General features: G+C 44.6%; 1 protein-coding gene across 1 annotated transcript in view; it reads left to right on the plus strand.

The window, feature by feature from the left end:
• Positions 1-24,386, plus strand: part of KIFAP3 (kinesin associated protein 3) — a 1,322,278-nt gene that overhangs the window by 269,450 nt on the left and 1,028,442 nt on the right. The window contains exon 6 of the mRNA XM_085654829.1: positions 3,598-3,697. Coding sequence (XP_085510955.1) covers positions 3,598-3,697 — 100 coding nt within the window. The remainder of the gene's footprint in view (positions 1-3,597; positions 3,698-24,386) is intronic.

A 24,386-nucleotide genomic window follows, 5' to 3' on the forward strand; every position in this document is an offset into this window, starting at 1 on the left:
CTGACAAAAAATCTACCCTGCAGTTCTTTCCACCAGGGATGTGTCTAACTCTGAAATGTAACTCTTGCATTTTAGTCAACAACCTCACTAGTCTGGAACTGGACTCGTTTTAATTCCCTTCATTCAAAAGATACGCCAAGGATTTATGATCTGTTACCAACAAAAATTCTCTACCCCACAAATAAATAGAACAAGCATTGGCATAGCCAATAGGTCTGTCCTTTGGGACCTTATAAGTGTGCAACAGTTGCATAACTAAATACTTATAAGGTCCCCAAAGCGAGACCTATTGGCTATGCAAAGCGGCCGCGAAAATGAAAGTAATCGCGGTAAAACGCGGCGCGCGCGCCCGCGCACATGCACTGTAGCTCTAGGGTGGCCTGGTAGCACTTTTTGGAGCCCTCTCAATAAGTCTCGTCAGGCGAGACCTAAAAACTGTTAGTTGCCCGTACCCAGCTTAATTCCTCCTTTTCAATGGTACTATTATTCATTTCTGCAGAAGAGAGGCATTTTGAGCCAAACATTACTGAATTTTCCTTCCCACCAACTATCTGACTCACCACAACAAGACCCACATTACTCTCACAAATTGTGACAAAAGAGTTGGCAGTATCCTTAAAGACCTGCAAAGTCGTACCATTTTTTGAATTAGATGTTTTAACAAATTAAAGGTCAAGCTCTCTATCTCTTCCCAACAATATTTAACATCACCTCAAAGGTTTTCTTAAAGGCTCAGTTTGATGTGAAAAATGTTCCACAAAACATGAATGGTATTCACATAGTCCCATAAATGACCTCAATTGTTTATTATTAGGTGCTGCTACATTCTTAATAGCCTCCAGTAAATCTTATTTAGACCGATGCCTTCAAAGGAGATCTGATAGAATAGATATTCCATGTTTCTCAACAAAAACTGACACTTTCCTTTTAATGTTGTTGCCTAAACCCCCTAAAATGCTTTTATCAAGAGTGAGTAAATGATGTTCCTTATTATCAGTGTAAATTAAAATGTCATACTGGTATGCAAGGACATTGGGCATATTTCCTAAAATCTGAAACATAAATTTTTGAAAGACAGAAACAGCCAATGAGATTAACCTTCCAGTTGATGTATACTAGACTTTAGTTTCTGTTATAATGGAGACCCTTGATCCTCGCTCGACACCTTTACCTCTTTTGCTGTTGGTTCCTTGATGTGCAGAGCTGGCAGAAGAAAAAAATCCAGCTAGGACCAAAATTGTGATACTAATTACACTGCTCAAGAATGCAGTTGTAGAAATAGAAATGCGCCAGATAGGGTGTTAAAGAAAGGCAAAGGATGGAAGGTTTGGCATAATTCAACCTGATGATATGCTGTCCTCAAATCTAGTGTAGAAATACTTTTGCTGCTCAGATCTGAGCCAACATCTCTTGTGTATTTCATAGGAGAAATTCCTTCCACTGTCAGCCAGTAAGTGACTGAATAACTCAGTGTGTACCAAAGTAATTCCTGCAATTCCCGTAATTTTTCAAAGGCAGGGCTTGAGCCGCGCACCAAATAATTTCCACGACTCCGGTGTTTCATTGAACATGGTGCTTGAGCCAGGCTTGAGCTGCTACCTACCTTGTAATTAGCACACAAGACTGATTCAGCGTAGTGCTCAAATGCAGATTGTATGTGTAGTAGAATAATTCTGGGTTAAGAGCCTAGGTAAATCTTACACAGAAAACTGTTCTTTGAGTAAGATGGTAAGGGGTGAGCACCATGCTTTACATAGGCAGGCAGAGTTTGATACCTGTAGTGATGAGGATTTAAAGTGCTGCCTCTGCTGTCTCCAACTCATCCCAAAAATATGTTATGTTGATGAGACAATAGACACGATCGTGGTAGCTTCAGTCCATCTTTATCTTATTCCGTAACAGCAAGACAACACACAACGCACCTCCAGATGCTGTTCTAGTCCCTGATCAAGCGATCAGGTAGAATCTCTATATGAGATGCGACGGCATGCAAATGTTCAAACAGTTAAAGACACACGAAACAGTATTGGTGAAGAGAAACAGCTCATAACATATAACTGTTCTGGATCACTCTGGTGGCTGCGATGAGCTTGTCCTGTATCAGATTTGTACTAGTCTCTATAGTGCCGTCCATCCAAGACTATGACCTTACCACAAAGATGGCAAAATAAAACTGCCCGCCTTGTCTTCAGTCTAAAATGATTGGGCTACTTCACCCCTGACAAGAAGTCTTTTTACTGATGCCTGATAAAGCCACGGATACATTTCAAAATGCTCTATTTAGTTAATAAATATTAAGGCGTGCTCAGTTACCTTTCCAAGCAATGCACATCAGTCATTATATTCTGTCTGGCCTGCACCTCACCCTACTTGCTATGTGGCTGTCAGATCACTACATAAAAACAATATAAGAGATGGTCAGATAAGGCCTCAGATCTCCATAACTCCTGCATTTTTAAATGGGATGTGGAATGTAAGATTACAGATGAGTGTAATGTCTTCATCAGTAAATGTGTTGATCTGTCAAGCAAAAAGTACAATTTTATATGTTAAGACTTGCATTGCGGTGGTGTTCGAGGGAGGCTAGTGTTTGCTTTAGAGTAAGGGGAAGAGAGAAGGTGAGGTTTATAGATTGTGTTAGGGTGCAGGTGTGAATTAGGGATAGGATATTAAATGGGGATAGCTTTGTGGTCAGGTGGGGTATGGTTAGGGTGCATCACAGTTTAGGGTTAGCATTAGGGTTAGGGGCAGGCTAAGGGTTAGAGCTCCTTAATGCATGGGACTTACTTATAAGTTGAATGTGTTATTGGTGAATTTAAAAATATTTCAACTACTTAGGTTTCAGTCTTTTTGTGAAATATATAATTGCATTACACTTTGAACGATGAGTCTCACTTTTTCATTTCTTGACCTTTTTAACTATAGATTTAAAACTTTCACTATATATATACATATATATATATATATATATATATATATATATATATATATATATATATATATATATATATATATATATATATATATATATATATATATATATAAATAACATGTCTGTGGTTGTTTATGATGCTCATGAATCGAGGACTAAATCAAACCGCCATTTATTGGTTTGCCAAAAAATATACTAAATCTGTTTACTTCATTCCTGACTCTGTAAGTGGCAATAGGTGAAAATAAAAAGCAAGTAATCGGTTTACATAATTCCTTAATGAACAAATTAATATGAGTCGATTTCAGTAGGAGAAAGAAGGGCATAGTTTAGTCAGAAGTTCTTCCACTTGGCATTCATTTTAGAATTGCATCATTATAAAGCTGCCCGTTTGCACTAGTTATGTCTGTTTAGTTTCTGATATGTAATGGACTTCTTACCAACCCATGTTTTTTATTTTGCGTTAATGCTGTATCCTATATTGGCTCAGGAGTTTTAGTTATTAAAGTTCCTAGTACAACAACAATTGAGATTGGATCCTTTATATGCAGTAAAAACCTACATTAACGGGTAGTCCTATTTCTGATTTATTTGGAAATCTCTTTCCTCAGTTTGTCATTTATTTGCGTAAGACTTGTATAATATTTCCTGTTTTGTTTCTTTAGAAACTGCACTGGGCGCTTTAGCCCGAGTACTGAGAGAAGACTGGAAACAAAGTGTGGAACTTGCAACAAATATTATTTATATCTTCTTCTGCTTTTCCAGGTGAGAGAACCATGTGCATGGATTAAAGTTACACTGCAGAAATAATTCTGTGACCATCTTTTACAAATTTTGAGTCATTATGTGATTGTTTTAAAAGCAATTAAAAGTTGCAAAGTTGTATTGGAGTATTATTAACTTTTTGTCCCACATCTTTTTATTATGGACATAAGGGAAACTGATGCAAGTGTAAACTGTCCCAGTACATAACAAGATGAGCCTTTGTACTAAAGTAACCGATTTACCTCATATTCTAGGACACATCTGACCCTTTTATGCTGCCACACACCTTTTTCCCTTGCGTGGAATGAGGGAAACCGATATTGCTGATTTAGCAAATGGTTGCCCTTACTTTGGTGTTCAAAAGACTTTATTTAGGAGGACAACGATGCATAATATTCTCAGAGAACAAATGGTAAAATAGCAATACACCTTCCATAAAATACTAAAGTCTTTTTAAATTTTGAAGGGAGGAAGAGGGAGGAAGGGGGAGGGAAAGAAGTAAAAGGGAGGGAAAGGATAAGGAGAATTCCTAAATATAAATTCAATAACGTAAAAAATACACATCCTCAACCATGTCAATCTAAATAAGAATAGCTACAATATGCACTTAAAAACTACAATATTCCCTTCAAACATAAAAGAAGACAGAGAATACATTAATCACGGAGGCTGAACATTTTCAGACAGTGTAGGAATAGTATGTGATAAAGTAATATCAATTTAATTAAGAAATACAGTAAGAGGCAGCCATTATCTTGGGGCATTATGAGAGGAAGAACATTGCATCATATACTTAGTATTCAACTGTAACATACAAAGTCCCACCACACCTTATATGATACTTTAGCTGAGGATTTCCAGTTAAAGATGATCTGTTGAAATGCAATAGCTAATAAAATATCCAATAATTTATCACTGGGAAATGATGGCAAAAATGGTTGAGTTATTGTACCCAAAATAAAGAATTTTAAAAGAATGATGCATTTCCACTTTCCAGTCATCCCTAACCACAGGCAATTCCTGTGGTTTGTGGTAGGATCACACCATTATCAGTACGCAGTACTTCCTTTTGGCTTAAAGTCAGCTCCTTGAACCTTCCCAAAATGCATGACAGTAGTAGCGGCACAGCTAAGGAGAAAAGGTTTTTTCATATATCCATACTTGGAAAACTGGCTAATAAGAGTAGATTCTTTACACAATGCAAAACAAAACTATGCCGTAACATCTCTCCTACCATTACTTGATCTACAGGTCAATGCAGAATAGTTATTATCCACACCAGTGCAGTCTAACTTTCCTGGGAGCAACTTTAAACATGCAACAAGGAAGAAGTGTATCCTTCAGCAGAGAGAGTATTCTCAATACAGTAGAAGTGTGCACATCTTATAAAACAGACCAGACCAACGATCCAACAGGTAGCCTCCCTTCTAGGATCAATGGCCTCCAGCATCTCCATAGTCCAGAGAGCACGCCTTTATATTTCCTAATGTGCCTGGAGGATCAATGGTTGAAGAAGACCGGTCTCTGGGAAGATCTGATTCTTTTCTGTCAGTGCACTTCAATCTCTCTCATGGTAGGCCAACCTTCACAATCTTCTGACAGCAGTCCTCTTTCAGAAGCCAACACCATCTCAAGCTATTATCACAGACTCCTCATTGACAGGTTAGGGCGAGCATATGAAACATCTTGCCATTCAAGGTCTTTAATCTCAGAAAAAAACGTCCTATCATATGAATCTGATTGGAGCTGAAAGCCATTCACCTAGCTCTCAAAGCCTTTCTTCCATCACTCGAATGAAGTGACATCGTGATTTAGACCAACAACACCACTACAATGTTTTATATAAACAAATAGGGTGGAACAAGGTCAAGACCTCTTTCTCTTCAAGCTGAAGCTATGTGGCATTAGGCTTTAGCAAGAGGGCTTTCTATCACAGACTTTCATATCCCAGGAGTTCAAAATGTAGAGGTGCATTTTTCAGTCATTGCCACGAAGAGAATCACACATGGGTCGTCAACGATCAGGTAGTGGTATCTATCTTCAAAGCTTGGGGCACACCAACAATAGATTTGTTTGCCACTGCCTGAAACAGAAAATGCAGAGGCACATGCATCCAGGGTCTCTGGGCACAATCTCTGGGCAATGCCCTTTTTATAGACTGGTCAGCTCCATTTGTTTGCACCTTTCCACCAATTCCACTGATTCTGTGAGTAATTCAGAAATTAATGAGATCACATATCACAATGATACTAATAGCTCTGGATTGGCCAAGATAGTAGTGGTAGGTACACAGATTTCCTGGAATTATCAATAGCCCAGCACAAGTGTCCGCCACTCAGACCACATCTCCTCTCCTCTCCAAACTTCAGGGGAAAATTCTCCATCCAGCGATCCATTCTTTGAATTTGGCAGCATGACTCCTGAGGTCCCCCAGTACGGACATTTAAGTCTCCTGGCAGATTGCATGAACATTTTGAAAGAAGTCAAATGTCCAGCCACAAGAGCATGCCATGCCTTTAAGTGAAACGTTTCTTCTTAAGATGTCATGCTAGGAACTGTGACCACATTACAATGCAGGAGAATGCCATCCTACCTTATTTATTACATCCTGCTGAACCTGGTCTTCAATTGACCTCGATTAGAGTTCATCTAGCAGCCATCCCTGCTTACAGAAAATCACCGACACCACAGTCTTTCTTCAAGATTCCAGTAGTCAAAGAGTTTTTGGAAGGACTCCAGCAGGTTTTTCCTCCAGCCAGGAGACCCTCACCTCCGTGGGAGCTGAACCTGGTATTATCAAAACTAATGAGTCCTCCCTTTGAACCGATCCGTAAAGCAACATTGCATCATTTACATACTTAGCCCCTCAATACTGGAACCAGCTTCCATCACATCTCCATGCTAACACTGATTGTAGACGGTTCAAAAAAGCTCCTAAAACATGGGTGTTTTAATCTGTCTCAGTTTAAATTTCAATATTGTTACCTTAGCTCCTGTCTGAAGATACGCTACAGTACCTAGAGACACTTTCAGGGTGGTTTGCAGCGCTCTATAAATATCAAAATATAATAATACTGGTCATGTAAAACGGCCTTTTTAGTTGCAATCACCTCCGCTCGTAGAGTTAGTAAATTGCAGGCTCTTTCTGCTATTGAACCCTTTACAGTTTACCATCACAATAGGGTTGTCTTACGTACACATCCTTCTTTTTTGCCTAAGGTAATCTCAGAGTTTCATATCAGTCAATCTATCACTCTGCCTGCCTTTTTCCCCAAACCCAACATCTGCAGCGGAGAGGACACTACATTCCCTAGACCTGAAACATAACCTAACATGTGTATTTGTAAAGCGCATGTTCACCCCCAAAAGAGTATCTTGGCGCTGAATAACAGATGTTTATTGTTAAACGAGTGCTATCTTTTTTTTTCAGTGACGTAGCCGGGGGGGCGTCACTGTTTTATGGGGGTGGTGGAGGTGAGCAAGTCGTCTCTGTAGACTACCACCATCCCCCAGCTCCCGAGAACAAGTCGTCCATTGGCTGTCACCCACCCCGGCCTCTGCATTGCGTGGCAAACTTAGGGTGCACCCCAGGTGGCAGTAGGTCTAGCTACGCCACTGCTTTTTATTTAGAAAGGACAAATTCCATTAGGAAATCTACCCATCTGTTCATAAACTTTAGCCCTATGAGACAGGGTCTAGATGTATATTTTCATGCATTTCACTATGTTACCAGATAGCAAACATACCTTTGCCAGACAAACCAAAAGCTCACTCAACAAGGGCTAAAACTGCAACCCTAGCTTGGATGAGGCAGGTCCCTATCTCAGACATTTGTAAGGCAGCTACTTGGATTTACATTTACAAGACACTACTGTCTAGACATGGATACTCTTGCTGAGTCTAGATTTAGATAAGAAACGTTAATAAACCTATTCAAATAGTTTATCTTGTCCTTCTGATGCGCTGGTTCTAATTGATACGTCTCAAGTCAAACAATTTACGGACTTAGAGGGTATGTTTTACTTGACAGCCGCTGTAGGGAGTTTTTTCTTTTAGCTTGCTACTCTGTTCAAGGTTTATGGCTATCAATGAAGATCCTACGATGGATACGGAAACGTTAGATACCTGTAGATATAGTTCAGCATCGTAGGAATCTTCAGTGAATTCATAAACACCCTCCCTCCTCCCCAGCTGTCAGGTTTCATTGATAACCTGTGTTTCGCATAAAAAAGAACTGATACTCACAGGCCACTGCAATGCAGGTCTCTCTAGGGTCCTTAAAGGTACAGCTCATGTTTTTTCATAGTTTCAGTGTTACCCCGTTAGGCTGTTTTTCCTATCACTCTCAAGGGCAGCCTTTTTGTATAACTTTGTGTTGCAAATATTAAAAAGTGCTTTTTTCCAGGAGATGTGTTCTACTATTCTTCTACAGCATTCTCCAGGAAAATACATCTCTGATAGTCTACACTAAAATTATATGGAAAATTACTTTCAATGATGAACACTGTGCAGATATTTTCCTGGATTCTAAATATATGTTGAAGAAGGTGTTATGGGGTCCGCCCTGGCTGCACAGGATTTATTCAAGGTTTGTGACTTCAATGAATATTCCTACGATGCAGAACTAGGTCTACAGATATGTAACTTATCCATCCTTAGAGTAGTTGTGTTCTTGGGACCGTTAGTCACCGATGACCCTGCATCATGGTAAACTTCTTCCTTTTGAAGACTATTGGCGGTGTACGATATCCCTTTGTTTGCAAAGTTTTCGAGCCACCTTGCGCGATATTGGCAAACGTTGGAAGCGCCATTTGCCTCTCTGGTCCGACAAATTAGTGGGGACATGATCTTGATCCTGTTGCATTGATAGGGGCGAGGGGAGGCGTAGGATCCCTCTCCCTCTTGTAGGTGTCTCACCACATGAGGCTTGTCTTCATATGTGAAAAGAAGCCTGAAGAGGGGATCTTTTCCTTTTGGAGATGTTGGGTGATTTTGAAAAGGTCCTTTTGTTTCGCCAGCATTTGGCCCAAGACATTTTGGAATAGTAAGATTGCATCGAATAGAAACGTTAGATGATTGTGTTGTCGGACCGCATTCAAGATTTTTTTCTTTCACCTGGAAATAACTTGAGTTAGTACATAAGGGGGAAAGTTTTGTTGCTGCTGGTAATTGGAGTAAACCCTTTGAGTGTGGTTCAATAGGACAGGGGTTTTATCTGGAAGTTGGAGTAGGTGTGCGAATAAGGCTTGAACATGGGTTTCCAGGTCCGCTGTTTGTATCGTCGATGCAGTGCCACAGATCAAAATATATTGTTGCGACACGATCTATTCAATAGATCGTCAAGCTTACTTGTAGTGAATTTTGTTGTTGTTCTAACTCCTCCAAGCAGGATGTGTGATTGTCGTTCTCTTGGGAGTGTTCTGACACAGTGTTGTCTATGTAATCTAGTCACAATTCTGTTTGGCATAGGGAATGATTAAGGTCGGATATCCTTACGGAATTCCATCAGTAGTGTTTGAATATCCTCTCTTGATTGGTGACACTTGATGATTCATGCAACTTCTGGAACAGCTCTCTTATAGAGGAGAATCGTTTTGCCTTCATCCTGTTTACCGTCATAGTTGATACTGCAGAAGTGCTTAAGTGGCACCCGTAGGAGAAGAGAACAATGTTGGTGGAGCGGGTGATGATAGCTTCAGGGCCCTGAAGTTGTTTTAGGGGGACCCTCGTCGTCATAGAGGTGAGGGTAAGGTCGCAGTGAGGGTGACGTCCCACCCCTCCCCACCAAGTCCAGGCCTGGTAAGTGCCAGAAACGGATGTGTCTATCTTATCCTCACAACATCTGCATGTTGCATGGCTCCTACCACAACTCAACGGCCTATGATTAGTTTTACCTCATGCACGCAAAGGCCAAGGCCGTAAGTGAAATGCCAGCATGTACCCCTTACTTCTCCAGGGGAGCATCCTAACAGGGAATGATAGCCGAAGAAGACTTGCACAATAAACACAAAAAGTCCCCCATAGAAAGGAGGATTCCTCTTCTTCCTTTAGGAAATGGTCCACCTTCCACAGCTGTTCTGAATTACAGTACAGTTTCCTAGTGCCAGGCTCTTCCTCATTTTGGCAGTGAATTCTGTCCCTAAAAGAGATTTAAGCATTATTTACTGCTCCATCTGTTGCCATAGGCAGGCCAAAGCCTTCTGTCTGGCCATGTTGAATTTCTTTAGTACCTCTCTTTTAGCCCCTATCCATTCACCAATCGCAGACCTACTCTTTTGGGCCTGGTGACTCCGAAACTGTCCCACTCCGTGTCTCCACAGGCTTAAGCCTCACCATTCAGAAAGCAAAGCCTGGACCAAGTCACTATTGCCTGTCCTTCCTGCGACATCTACCCCAACACCCCCCAGCCAATACTGTCACCACTGCTGCTACCCTCAGTTGGTTGAAATAATGATGGGGACTGAAGAGGGAAGTCAGGGCTTGTTGGATGAACTGGCTCTTCCTATGGCCCAGAGAGGCGTCCACATGGAGGTGGATTTGCTATCAGATGCCAATACCATAACTCTGCCTGATAAAGATTATGGCCCTATGAAGATGTTAGCACAGAGGCCCAAAATATGCTTCCTCATTATTACTCTGATTTTGACCTTTACCTTTACTTTAAAAATGCTGGTGGTCTGGATACCTCATTAGAAGGGGGCATCTTTTGCATCTCTGGCCCATGAACAGAAGAAGTGTCCTCCTTTACCACTGTGACACGCAAGGCTGCAGAAGCCTTAAAGCTGACCTTGGCCTCTGAGAAGCCAAAATCTAATATTTTGACTGAAATTTTACAACCTCTCTCTTCAGCTTCCTTTTAACAAGGCAATACCAGAGGCTGCTCCGGCTGCCTGGGAGAAGCTGTTTGTAGGTCCTGCAGTGTGTATACAGAAAGCTAACTCATAGCAACATAGAAAAACTGGCACCGTGCCTTTAAGGCAGCCATGACCCCTAGCTTCCCATCATGCCTCAGGGGTGACAGTTAGGTCAGTTGTTCTTTCCGGCTCCTTCAGTCAGGACCCTGGTTACACAGCTCCACTTTTTTCTGGTTTTATTCAGAAATAATCTACCTTTTTCAGAAAGAGTTTATCTTACTTCGACGTCTTTCATCCAGTCAAGTAAGGTGTTTGCTTTTTCTGACTAATTTTGGCATTTTTTACCACTCAAAATGCCATCCCGTTTTGATCCCTGCCCTTCTTGTGGAAAAAAGGCCAGGTCAGACTCTCACTCAGTCTGTATTCTTTGCCTGCCTAAAGACCATGTCCCCAAGACTTACCCTCATTGCCAGTCTCTCTCTAAAAGAACTTTAAAGGACAGACAGTGGATACGTCTTTATGGATTGGCAGAAAAGGCTTCCAGAGGCAGGTCTCCGGTAAGAAAAGGCTCCAAGAGGCCCAGATTCTCTTCTAGACCCTCAGCGTCGGGCTCGGCGCTGAGAAAACAGCCACCGGAGGGACAGACATCGAAGAAAAGACCGTCGACGGCAGGCCTGCCGTCGAGAGAACGCAGGCATGAAGGTACGTCACTGCATTCGACGACGATAATTCGACAGCCTCCGCCGTCGTCAACCCGGCGACGATCGGCGTCGAGGAGTTCCAGTCCTCCGTCTGCATCAAGGCGACAATTGGCTTCGAAGAGCCAAAGCCTTCCGCCGTCGTCAACCCGGCGACGATCGGCGTCGAGAGACAGCAGACCTCCGTCGACGTCGGTTAGACGTTCGACGTCGAGAGCTGATAACCCTCCGTCACCGTCACACAGACGACGTTCGATGTCGAGGGGAGAGAATTCTCCGTCGTCGCAGACCAGGCGGCGATCGGCGTCGAGAACGAGAAGTCCTCCGCCGTCATCCCGGCGCCGTTGGACGTCGAGGACCAGAAACCCTCCACCGACGTCATTCCAACATCGCTCGGCGTCGAGGGCTAGCAGCCCTCCGCCGTCGTCATCCCACCGATGATCGGCGTCGAGGAGAGGAAGTCCTGCGGCGCCGTCCAAATCGCTCTACGTCGAAACGAAGAAGTATTCTGCCATCGTCAAGGCGCCATTCGCCGTCGACACATTCGACACCGAAGAAACCACAGTCAACGCCGAGACCACTCCCAGAACCTGGTCGAGCCTTGACGACTAGAAGAAGATCTCGATCGACATCGAGGAGGGCTCCGTCACAGCGTGATATTCGCTCGACGTCGAGGCCACCTTCGCATAGATCTGACGAAGGTTCAGTAGTCTTAGTGACTGAATCAGCATCCAGACACTCTTCTTCTCACTCCTCGAGACGTCCACATTCTCCATCTGCGTCCCCAGAACATCATGCGAGGAGATCGCAACAGAGATCCCTGTCGCATCAGAGGGCCTCTCCTTCTATACATCTGTCACCAAGATGGGTTTTACCAGTACATCACTGGAGTAAGGCTCTGGTGGGAGCATCGAGAAGGGAGGAAGAATACACAAGCCCTGTCCACAGATCCCCTCTACAAAGATTAGTACAGGAGGTGGATAGAACGCCTTCGCCGGTACGCCAGCACCGTGCAGGTAGATCTAAGGAACGCAGGCCTTCTACGTCACATCACCACAGAAGGAGGTCTCCCTCATGGTCATCTTCATCCACCCACTCCTCTAAGAGGGACTATTCGCCTATGCTATCGGACAGCCCTCAGTCGAGAGTGTCTCCGATAGATGACATTAACACCTATCATGATGTGCTGCAGAGAGGGGCTCGGAAACTGAACATTGCAATGTCCATCCCTCAGGTCGCAATGACAGTGATCTTCGAGACGCTGCACCAAAGATCTGCTTCGCGTGCGTTGCTGCCTCTGGTTCCTGGACTTCTGGAACCAGTAATGGACATTTTTCTAACCCCCTCAGCGATTAAAGCTACACCGGCCAGAATTCAAAAGAAGTACAAGCCTGCTGATGTAGACCTGGTGTTCTTGAAAACGGATCCACCGGCGGATTCAGTGATAGTCTCAGCGGCACGTAAGATGCACGCAGTCTCTGCTCATGCATTGGTCCCTCCGGACAAGGAGAGTAAGTGCCAGGATTCTTGGGGACGAAAGGTTTGTAGTTCGGCAGCTTCTTCACTCAGTCTCCAGTGCAGCGGCCTTATTAGGTCGATACGACAGATCCCTGTGGGACTCTTTGGATCGGTTCAAAGAGAAGTTACCAAAGGAGGATCAGAAAGACTTTGAAGAAATCATTAAGGAGGGTTCCTTGGTGGCTAATCAAATGATTAGCACTGCAGCGGATGGCGCCACACTATCTGCGCATTCGTATGCGCATGGAATTTGTCAAGAAGATCTGCCTGGTTAAGACTTACAGCTCTTAAACCGGATGCTTAGCAGAGGATTCTTAACCTTCCTTTTTCGGGTTCTTCATTGTTTAGCTCCCACACAGATGAAGAGATGGCTCGAATGAAAGCCGAGTTGGACACTTTGAAGGCGGTGGAGCTAGAAAAGAAAAAGGACTTCCGACGAAGGTACAGGCCCAGCCAGCGCAAGGGATACCAACAGAGGGTTCAAGCCCCTCAGTGGTCCCAAAGCAAGAACCAAGGAAGATCGCAATTTCAGGGCAGAAAGTCTAGCAGAGGTAGAGGGGTTAACCAACAACAATCCTCCACCACCACTCGACCAACATGAAAACAATGAGCCAGAGCTTCCTCTGATGCCGTTGCCCACTCCAGTGGGAGGAAGTGTTTCACAACATCTGAAAGAGTGGTGCAACATAACAAAAGATCGTTGGGTGCTCAGTATACTGCGCAATGGATACGCACTACGTTTCCGCGTGTCTCCAAAGGACATTCCTCCGAAAAGATCTCGTCCTCACCAGCTAAAATTACTACGACAAGAAGTGGTGGCGCTTCTACAAAAAAAGGCCATAGAGAAGGTTCCACACTCTCAGCGAGGAAAGGGAGTGTACTCCAGGTACTTCCTTGTGCCAAAAAGAGATCAGGAGCACAAGTTCAGACCAATCATGGACCTGCGGTCGCTGAACAAGCTCCTCTTGAAAGAAAAATGTCGCATGCTGACGCTTCATCAAATATGTCCACATCTGCAAGCAGGGGACTGGATGTGTTCAGTGGATCTCCAGGATGCGTATTTCCCCATTCCTGTAACTCCCCGTCATCGCAAATTCCTGCGTATCGTTGTCGCCAACAGTCATTACCAGTTCCGAGTGTTGCCCTTCGGACTAAAATCTGCCCCATGAGTCTTTTCCAAGTGCATGGTGGTGGTAGCGGCAGCTCTACACAGACGAGGACTGTTCGTATATCCATACTTGGACGATTGGCTCTTGAAAGGGCCATCTCCTCAGCAGGTAAAAATCGACTTCCAAGTGTGCCTAACTCTACTCCGCAGGCTAGGCCTGCACGTGAATATGGAAAAGTCAGTTTGCCAGCCTACACAGGTGATCCATTACCTGGGCTCCGTTCTAGATACAAACCTAGGAAAAGCGTTTCCTTCGGAACAGAGACTTTTATCAATTCGGCAGAAGTGCAAAGTTCTTCTCCAGACCAATCGCTTGACGGTCCGGCAAGTATCAATGGCTTCTTGCATATTCCTCATTCCCAACGCCAGGCTGAGGATGAGATCTCTACAGCAGGACCTGGAGGACAAGTGGGACCAGGCAACCGGTTTCTGGGAAGACTGGATTGTACTTTCACAAGCAGCAAAAGCGTCTGTCCTGTGGTGAACCCGTCCACGGAACCTCGTTCTGGGAGTCTCCTTCCATCAACCTGTTCCTACCCAGTACTTAGTAACGGATGCATCGCATCAAGGAAGGGGGGCGCACATGGATTGCCTACAAATGCAGGGGCGGTGGTCCGTCAAGGAACAATCCTACCACATAAACATGTTAGAGCTGCGGGCAGTCCATCTAGCCCTGAAAGCCTTTCAGCCCTCGATCGTGTCCAACTCAGTCCTCATCCAGACAGACAACATGACCACCATGTATTACCTCAGCAAACAGGGTGGTACGCGCTCTCACCCTCTCTCCCTGGAGGCTCAAAAGATATGGCATTGGCTTCTAGCCCAAGGCCTTTCTGTCACAGCGGTGCACCTTCCAGGAGAACGAAATGTGCGAGCGGACGCACTCAGTCGACACTTCGAAGATCAGCCAGACTGGGTGGTAAACGACGAAGTAGTGGCAGAAATTTTCCATCAGTGGGGTCAGCCTTCCATAGATCTGTTTGCAGACGATCTAAATAAAAAATGCCATGCCTTCGCCTCCAGGTTCCACCGTCCAGGGACGAAGGGGAATGCTCTTTTGATGGATTGGTCCGGCATATTTGCATATGCCTTTCCTCCCCTGCCTCTGATTCCGAAGGTGGTGTCCAAGCTCATCCGGTCCAACATGTCAATGATCCTGATAGCACCGGACTGGCCTCAACAGTGGTGGTACCCGGACGTATTACAGCTGTCGGTGCACCCCCACAAGAGGCTTCCTTGCAGGTCGGATCTACTGACCAAGATGGACGGGAAGATCCTACATCCCAACCTTCCCTCACTAAACTTGGCAGCATGGCACCTGAGGTCCTGCAATATGGACATTTGAACTTACCGCAGGACTGTATGCACATGCTAAAGGAAGCAAAGAGACCATCCACAAGGGCTTCGAATTCCTTTAAGTGGAAGCAGTTGTACCTGTGGCGCACTCGTACCTGTGGCGCACTCGTAATAACTTTAATCCAACCACAGGGCAGGAGGTTATTCTTCCTTACCTCCTGTACTTAGCTAAATCAGGGTTGAAGTATTCATCGATCAGAGTACATTTTGCGGCTATTACGGCCTATAGAAAGTCACCAAGCCAGCCTTCCTTTTTTCAACTACAGGTGGTCATGGATTTCCTACAGGGGTTGAAGAAAGTGTATCCCCCTGTTCGACCTTCTTCTCCTCCTTGGGAGTTGAATCTGGTCCTCTCTAAGTTGATGGGTCCTCCTTTTGAGCCCATCCATAAAGCCACGCTGCAGCATTTGACATGGAAGACTGCTTTCTTAGTCGCGATTACCTCAGCGCGAAGAGTAAGCGAAATCCAAGCACTTTCTTCCAAAGAGCCATATACTATCTTTCACCACAACAGTGTAGTTTTAAGGACTCACCCTGCTTTCCTGCCGAAAGTTGTATCTGATTTTCATATTAATCAGGCAATTTCTTTGCCGTCCTTTTTTCCTAATCCCTCAACTCCTGCGGAAAGGTCACTCCATTCCTTAGACCTTATGAGAGTGCTTAAATTCTACCTAGAGGGAACTAAGGTCATAAGAAAATCAGACCAATTGTTTTTAAATTATGGTTCGATGAGGACAGGTTTTCCAGCTACCAAGAGATCCATTTCCAGATGGATAGTGTCTTGTATAATATTAGCCTACCAGCTGGCAAATAAGCCCCTATTGTTGTCACCTAAAGCACACTCCACTAGTGGAAAAGCAGCTACAGTAGCTTTCTTGCATGATGTTCCGATGGCAGAAATTTGTAAGGCAGCAACCTGGAGATCGGTGCATACTTTCACAAGGCATTATTGTCTTAAATCCGGCTCCAGGGCGGATACTCAAGTAGGCCAGGCCTCCTTGAGGAATCTGTTCAGATAACAGAAATGTCTGAATTATCAAGTTTAGTTGTCTGAGCTTGATTGTTAATTATTATTTTTCCTTTGCCCGCAGTGGATGAGGTGAGGATCGCTATTCTATTCTAGTGCTTATGACTATTGATGAGGATCCCCTGGAAGAGAAGGATTAGTTACTTACCTGTAATCCTAGTTCTCTTCCAGGGGTTTCCTCATCAAAGTCATAAGCAACCCTCCTGCCTCCCCGGGCAAAGGATCCTTATTTTTAAAGAAATTGTCAACTCTTTGTGTTATGGCTTACTGTCACCGCAAAGAACAACTGACCTAACTGTCACCCCTGAGGCATGATGGGAAGCTAGGGGTCATGGCTGCCTTAAAGGCACGGTGCCAGTTTTTCTATGTTGCTATGAGTTAGCTTTCTAGCCTTTCTAGGCTGTGGTTTTCTGCAGTGCAGCCTGTGAGCTGACAACGCTTTCAGTCCTATCTGAGGTGTTTGTGCTAATGCAAAGCATTAAAACAGTGTTCAAACATCATTTGCTTTTGTTTCTTCCCTGTTTTTTTATGATATATTATTTATATTGGTCATATTATTGATTATATACAGAGGAGTCCTTACAGTATTATTCAGCTCTACTTATGAAAGGCTGCATTTACTTTTTTATTATTTATACATGTATATATATATATATATAATCTACTGGCGGTCGCCAGTAGATAGTTATAGTTAGGACCGAGTTCCCATAGGAAATCTGAAAATTCTATTTTGAATAACTTTAGCGCCGGTTGACGAATCCTCGCGAAATTTTCATACTAATGGGGCGCTCCGCTCAGCTCCTACCCTGAAAGTCTCGGGGTGATTCGTCAAGCGGGGGCTGAGAAAAAAGGGGGGTCCCAAAACGTGTTTTCCCCATGCATTTTCCCATAGGACCTTTAGTCGAAGGTACAGCCCGAACGGCTGAGCAGAATTACTTGAAATTTGGCAAAGAGGTAGTCCTCAGGTCAGGCATGTGCCTTTTGCATATATGGTGTCAATCTTTCAGTAGTTCCTGAGAAAATTGCAGTTAAATGTACATAAATATCTATATGCGCGCACCGTGTGCGCACGGTGCGCGCACCAAATGTCCGCGAGCGTAATTCTGATTGGTGGTTAGATGTCAGTCAACATTCCAATCGGTCGAAATCAGGAAATGTCGGACGCCATTTTGTGTGTGACAGTGAAAAAGAAAGGTGGAGAACGTGAAAAGGGGGCAGGGTAGAGAGTTCCTGACCCCCTAGCCTTTGTCAGGGGGTCCCTGAAGGACCCCGAAGGGTGAAAAAAACATTAAAAACCGTGAAAAACCCTTAAAAATAAAAAATAAAACATTTTAAACTGTTTATAAGTTTATAGAAGATATTAACTATGCTGTTCAACTTTATCCAAATTAAAAAAAAAAAAAGAGCTGAGCCATTCCATATTACAGGATACAGTCAATCTATAACTATATACATAGGTAGTTTATTGTAAAATAAATATATAAAAAATATAATAATACATACATGAATTAGCATTTAAAAAACCTTACAAATTCACTAAAAAAAACATAAGTTTCACACACGTTATAGTTAGAAATTAGCATTTAAAAAACCTTGCAAATTCACTGAAAAAACCATAGGTTTCACACACGTTGTAGTTAGGCGTTAGCATTTAAAAAAAACCTTAGAAATTCACTGAAAAAACCATAGGTTTCACACATGTTATAGTTAGCTGGACATTTCACTCGTACAAAACCATTGAAATTCCCCCGTTATAGTTAGTTCCGCTAACTATAACTCGCGCGACCGCAATCCACTGCTGATGACGTCACATATTATATCACTGTATTCACTAAGATACTGTTAATAAGTCAGTTATACAATTAATTTTACATTAAAAAACATCCATTTAGACACTTATTTACCCATTTATTCTTCCATTAACCTTTAGATATACATATATAAAAAATATTTATTTTTCAGAAAGACACATATTCACTGGATGATGTCATCAGTGATGTCATTTGAGATGTCATCAGTGATGTCATGAGTGATGTCACTGAGCATGTCATGAGTGATGTAATATGTGACGTCATCAGCAGTGGATTGCGGTCGCGCGAGTTATAGTTAGCTGAACTTACTACGGAGGAATTTCAATGGTTTTGTACGAGTGAAATGTCCAGCTAACTATAACATGTGTGAAACCTATGGTTTTTTCAGTGAATTTCTAAGGTTTTTTTAAATGCTAATTCCTAACTATAACGTGTGTGAAACCTATGTTTTTTTCTGTGAATATATATATATATATATATATATATATATATATATATATATATATATATAGAGAGAGAGAGATGCATATATATATAGAGAGAGATGCATATATGTTTATCACATATATGATTGTGTTTCCGGGGTCCCGCGCAAAGGCGGGAATATTCTAGTGCTTATGACTTTGATGAGGATACCCCTGGAAAAGAACTAGGATTACAGGTAAGTAACTAATCCATGCCAACAAACAGTTTTGCGTCCACGTTTAAAAGGGAGATGGGGCGGTATGAGCTACATGGTGCCCGTTTCGGCAAAGAAGTTAGATTTGGGTCAGCAATGGGGCCAGCTCCCCACAGAACGTCTTATATAAAAAAAAAACATCCGGGCCCGGTGATTTCATAGGCTTCAGTCTTTTGATTGTCGATATCACCGCTTCTATTCGGATAGGTCAATGTAGTGCCTCAGCTTCTGCAGTGGGAAGATACGTGACCGCCGACCAGACGTAAAGCTGGGGGCTTGGCTCCAGGTAGAGATCCCTTGCGTATAGTTCAGCATAATATGCCTGAAATTTCTCAGCTATGCATTGGGGTCGGAGACCTCGGGCCCGAACGAGGCTGGATGGACCTGACCTCATGCACATGCTGCTTGCTACGCAACCGATGGGCTAGCATCCGCCCCCACACATTGTTGGACCCCAACAAAATATTCATGCTTGTGGTGTAGCATTGCAAATTCTGCTCTATCTTGGTCTAGCCGTGCAAGCTACTGCCTCACCTTCTCCAGTTTGCGCCACACCCAAGGAACTCCGATGTGCTTGTGGATGGATTTCAATTCTAGTACTGACTTCTCAGGTGCCTGCCTCTTACCTTTCCGCAGCTTGTTGTTGTGCATGACCTTCACTATTAGGGCCCCTTGTGCGAACAATTATAGGGCCTCCCACACAGCTGCAAGGGCAACCGTGTCAGTGTAATTTAGGGCCAAGTAGTCCAATAATGTTTTCTTGAGAGCTGCTACTGTGTCTGGTGAATGTAGTAGGGTCTCCCATAAACGCCAAGGTGGAGTGGAGTGGAGTGGAGTGGAGTGGAGTGGAGTGGAGTGGAGTGGAGTGGAGTGGAGTGGAGTGGAGTGGAGTGGAGTGGAGTGGAGTGGAGTGGAGTGGAGTGGAGTGGAGATGCGCAAGGTGAGTGTGATAGGGGCGTGATCAGAAAACGTACAGGGCTCAATGGTGGAGGTCGATACTCGTTTCCATACTGAGGGGGAGGCCAGGAAGTGGTCCAAGTCTTGTGGGCTGCTGAGTATAAGGTGAAGTCAAGTTCGATGGGCTAGAGCGAGCTCCAAACATATCGTAGCCCCCATTCAGTGAGCCAATTCAGCCCCGCCGTGGATAGGGACCCAGTGTGACTTGAACGGTCTTGTTTCATGTTCATCACAATGTTGAGGTCCTCACTCACCAGTATCGCTGGGTCTGGTGAATGGAGCACCTTAGCTAGGGCGTCAGTTATGAAATCCTCTTGTCGCTCGTTTGGGGCATAAAGCGAGGCGAAGGTGAGATGACGTGCTCCAAGTTGCAATTGCAGGGCTAGTAAGCGACCTCTGACCTCACAGAATGGGCCCAGAACTTCCCCTTTGAAGCGCTTGGAGAGAAGGATAGCTACCACACCCATTTTCCCCCTTTCCCTGAAGACCAAAACTGCTGCAGGAATCTCTTGGTTTGCATTCTGTGTGTGTCTTTGGGGAGTAAGTGTGTCTCCTGGATCAAGCATATGTCCCCTTGTGAGCGGTCTAGGAGGGAGAGGACCGAATCTCTTTTAACAGGTTTGTTAAGGCCTCAAACATTGAGGTTGAATATTTTAAGCTCCAGGTGGTCGAGATGGGGCAGAAGTTTGATAGTGTAAGGCTTGCGGTTCACTGGGCAAACAGAGAGACACAGGGGGCAGCCCATCGCAATTGATACATGGTAGACCATGTGTGTTCTGCAATACTCTGGTTTGGCCCTTCAGAAGGGGCACTCCCCATAACATCCCAACTCTCAAACAAGTAACAAAAACAAATATAGGAGCAATAGAGTCCATCTTAAGAGGCAGGAACCAGTTGTCGGGTCAGCCAGGGTCGAGTGGAATATCAGAGACAGTCAAAGTGCCACGACCCTGTCCTCGCCCCGCTGAACTTGACCCTTAATTTCGAAATGCTGCACAGTACCTCATGGGGAGCGTCGTCAACAAGCTTGCAGTCACCGGTTAGGGAGCGCAGGACCTCTGATCGCTCTTTGGCCTTGGTGGCCAGGTTGAGACGATGTCGATCTAGCTGTAGGCACCAAACAGATCTGTGGCAGTCTTGGCCCAGGGATTTGTTTTCCAATTGAGGCCCTCTGGAGTCCCGGGATCGATGTCAAGAGTCTTACACGCCTCCGACAGGGAGTGTAACTGGAATGATTTGCCGTCTAGTTGAAAAATAAGGTGGAAGGGATGGCTTCAAGAGTAGGCAATTCCCTTTAAGCGTAGGTGATTGGTGGCAGGGCAGAACTGCCTTTGTTTCTGCAGGGTTGAAGCAGCGGGATCCTGGGACAGCGGTGGCGGATGACCGCAAAATTGTAGTTTCTGCTCCGTTCTGGCAGCCTCGAGTATTGCTTCCTTCTCTCTAAAGTTGTGGACACAAACCAGGATGTCGGCTGGCGGGCAGGGCGGTGCCCGTTTCAGACCTACCCGATGACACCGTCTAGCTTGATGTTCTGCGCGTCGTCCCCCAAGATACTACTGAAGAGGGCCTGGACACAATCGAGGTCCTTGTCCTCCGCTCCCAAAGGAACTACCCTGATGCGGACGTTGTCTCTTCTTGACCTGTTTTCCAATTCTTCAGCATGGGCCTGCAAATCAAGTTGCTGATCCTGGAGGCGGATCATTTCCTGCTGCAGGGGTACTATTTCTGTGTCCCTTGCGATAGCTCCCTCCTCAATGGTCGCCACCCTCTCCCCTACTTCTAGATATCTCGGCGCGCTTCTCTAAACTCCAGTGCCAAGTCCTTTTTTACTGTCTGCAGGTCCTCCCTCAGCGTAGCGAACAGGGATTCCAGAAACTCGCAGGTAGCCAATCCCTTGGCGCCTTCTGCCCTGCCGGAGTGCTTCAATTCGTTCGTCATCATCTTCTCCTGCTGGGCGTCCATCGCACCTTTCAGCAGCAAGTCGTCAACTTGAACGTCCTTCTTCGTTTTTGATGTGGCCATCACTCTGTTAGTATGGAAACAGGGAGCTGCATGGCGAGATTGGTGAAGGAACAGGCGCGGATCGTGGCGAAGGCGAGGGGTGATCCCCAATCTCTAGACCTCTCAGACGGTTCTGTAAACGGCTTCTACTGCCTGCCCAGGGACTAAGATAGTGTTGCTTCACTGTCAGGCCTCACTCCCATCCTGGTCGTGTGGTCCTGAGGCGACTCCAAACGACACATCTCGCTCAGCGGGGGGGGACCTGCATCCCCTTACCACTGCTTTTGAGGCACAAGGGGCAGCTCTGGTCGAAGAGGTAGTCAGATGGAACCCACCCCCTACGGTATACGGCACCAGGGAGGACTGGGATTGACCGTGGAAAGCGTGGTCAGGATGCACTAGCTGGGTCCTGGGCCGTCGAGCCTCGGGTTGATAGGGCCCAATCTGAAGGAGCGACCGGGCCCCTGCGCTCGTCTAGCCCTGTGAAACTAAATAAAACAGCTGCTGACTCGAGATTTAGCCCCAGGCCCCCAGCCGGGCTAGCCCCTGCAAGGGTGCAATGTACGGGCGGTTCATGCTCTCAGAACAGGAAGTGTCCTATATTTTGTGCCATCCATTTCCCTCTGAATGGTTTCCTGGGAGAAGTCTTCATGTTTACCTGGTCTCGGGGACTACATTACGCATTTCCAGTGATTCCGATCTAGATCTCGGCATCCTGCTACCACTTCCTCTCCTGTGCAGCATGGAACTACTCTTGTATCAGGATGATCAGGTCCTCCACCCCAATTTCCGAAACTCCGATGTTGCTCATGTGGGCATTGAGCAGGGCCTGCTAGAGTGAGTTTTCCTCCCTGACAAGTTGAAAACATCACCGTGCCTGACCGAAAAGCATCTGCTAAATCCATTTATGTGAGTCACTGTAACATCTTTGGGCAATTGTGCGGATCAAAAGAAGTGGACCAGATTAAAACCTGCGTTTAGAAGCCCTGCATTTCTCGCTGTCTTCTGCATAGCAAGGGTTAATTGTGGCTGCCGTTAACGGCTACTTGACTACCTTGTCAGCTTTCATGCATCTTACTGACCAGTGATCATTGCTTAAATCACCACTAGTGGCTTGTTTTCTGAAAGATTTCCTTTACTTGTGTCCACCGACTCATTGTTCCTCAATAGAATTTGAATCTTGTGTTGACCTTAATGGCATCCCCTTTTGAACCGATGCACAGTTGCCCTGTTCGACTTCTGACTTGAAAGACTACTGATAGTAACAATAAGTTAATCTTGTAGCATCTGAGAACTTTAGGCCTTTCAGTTCATCCCCTTTTTCTCAGTTTTCTACCCAGCCAAGTTGGTCCTCCCCTTACTCTTCAGAGTAACACCAGGTTTAGGCAATCTCTCTTGTAAAGTGTCTTCTCTGGAACAGGGCAGAGTCATGTCATGACTGTTGGCTATCACTCAAATGTTTGGCATAACAGCTCCGGTTTCTTGAGAACAGTGGACAGGCTCGTTTGATTGCCCTGGGCTCAGATTTCCTGGACCCCGGGTCCCTCCCAGCAGCAGTGAAGGAGGGGTTGACGCGGGCACACTGGCAGGGGGGGGTGGGGGTAGAGAGGGCGGAGGGTTGGGGCATTAGGGAGGAAACGCGGGAAGTACGGATTTCTCCTGATATATACATTGAGGATTGAGTCCTTTATTTTTCTCTGTTGTTGGTTTCACTGTACTGATGGAAAAATGTAATAAAAAAATTTAAAAAAAAAAAAAAAAAAAAGGTTTGGCATAACAGTGGTTTCCCCTTTAAGCCTGTATCATCTTTAAGACCAGCTTTATCACGTGCAAGGCTACACAGAGTGACTTCACTGCATATCGGACTGAGAAAGCACCACCTACTAGGTCTGGGCATCGACAAACCAGCAATTAAAAATGCAATTTCAACTACACTCTGTATCTGGCAGTATGTCCATCAACATTAGAACTGGCTGATATTCCTGCAATTTAGATAGGATATGTGTTGTTTAAACTAATTTCTTCAGAGATACTGCATTCCTAAGCAACAGGAACCCACTATCCACAAATGTTCTGCCTCCTAATTGATCATGATTCGTATGCATAAGCTCAAGCCCATGTTTAGCGCTCTAGCTCACCAGCTACACTTGCACCATAAAGATACACATACATATACATTTTACAGCCACCTCCGTATTTTAAATTCCAGACTGTTTCCCCTAGGCAGTCCATCACCTTTTATTGCAATTTTTTACAGCAAGACAGTGTAGGGTTTTTCTACTTTGTTTTATTTTGCAGGTAATTGCAAATTACAGTTCGCTGCTCTCTGCTCCACTTTTAAGGCTAGCTCACATATGCACCTATTTTTGCCCAGTTAATAGGAACACTGACATACATTCACAGCAAGGTAAAGGCCCTTTTTCTATCTTAGGTGACTCATTTTCTACAGCCATGAATTTCTAATTTTACAGGTACACTATTGCCTTTTTGGCATGTGGTATGGTTTGTGTGTGATGCACTTGTTGCAAAGCCATATCATGCATTGATCCAACTGCAGTGGTGTGGCCTAAAACAACTGTACAGGAGCTTCAATGCACATGCATTTGATGTGATAACAATG

Source organism: Triturus cristatus, chromosome 4_1 (genome assembly GCF_964204655.1).
Source record: "Triturus cristatus chromosome 4_1, aTriCri1.1, whole genome shotgun sequence".
NCBI lineage: Eukaryota > Metazoa > Chordata > Amphibia > Caudata > Salamandridae > Triturus > Triturus cristatus.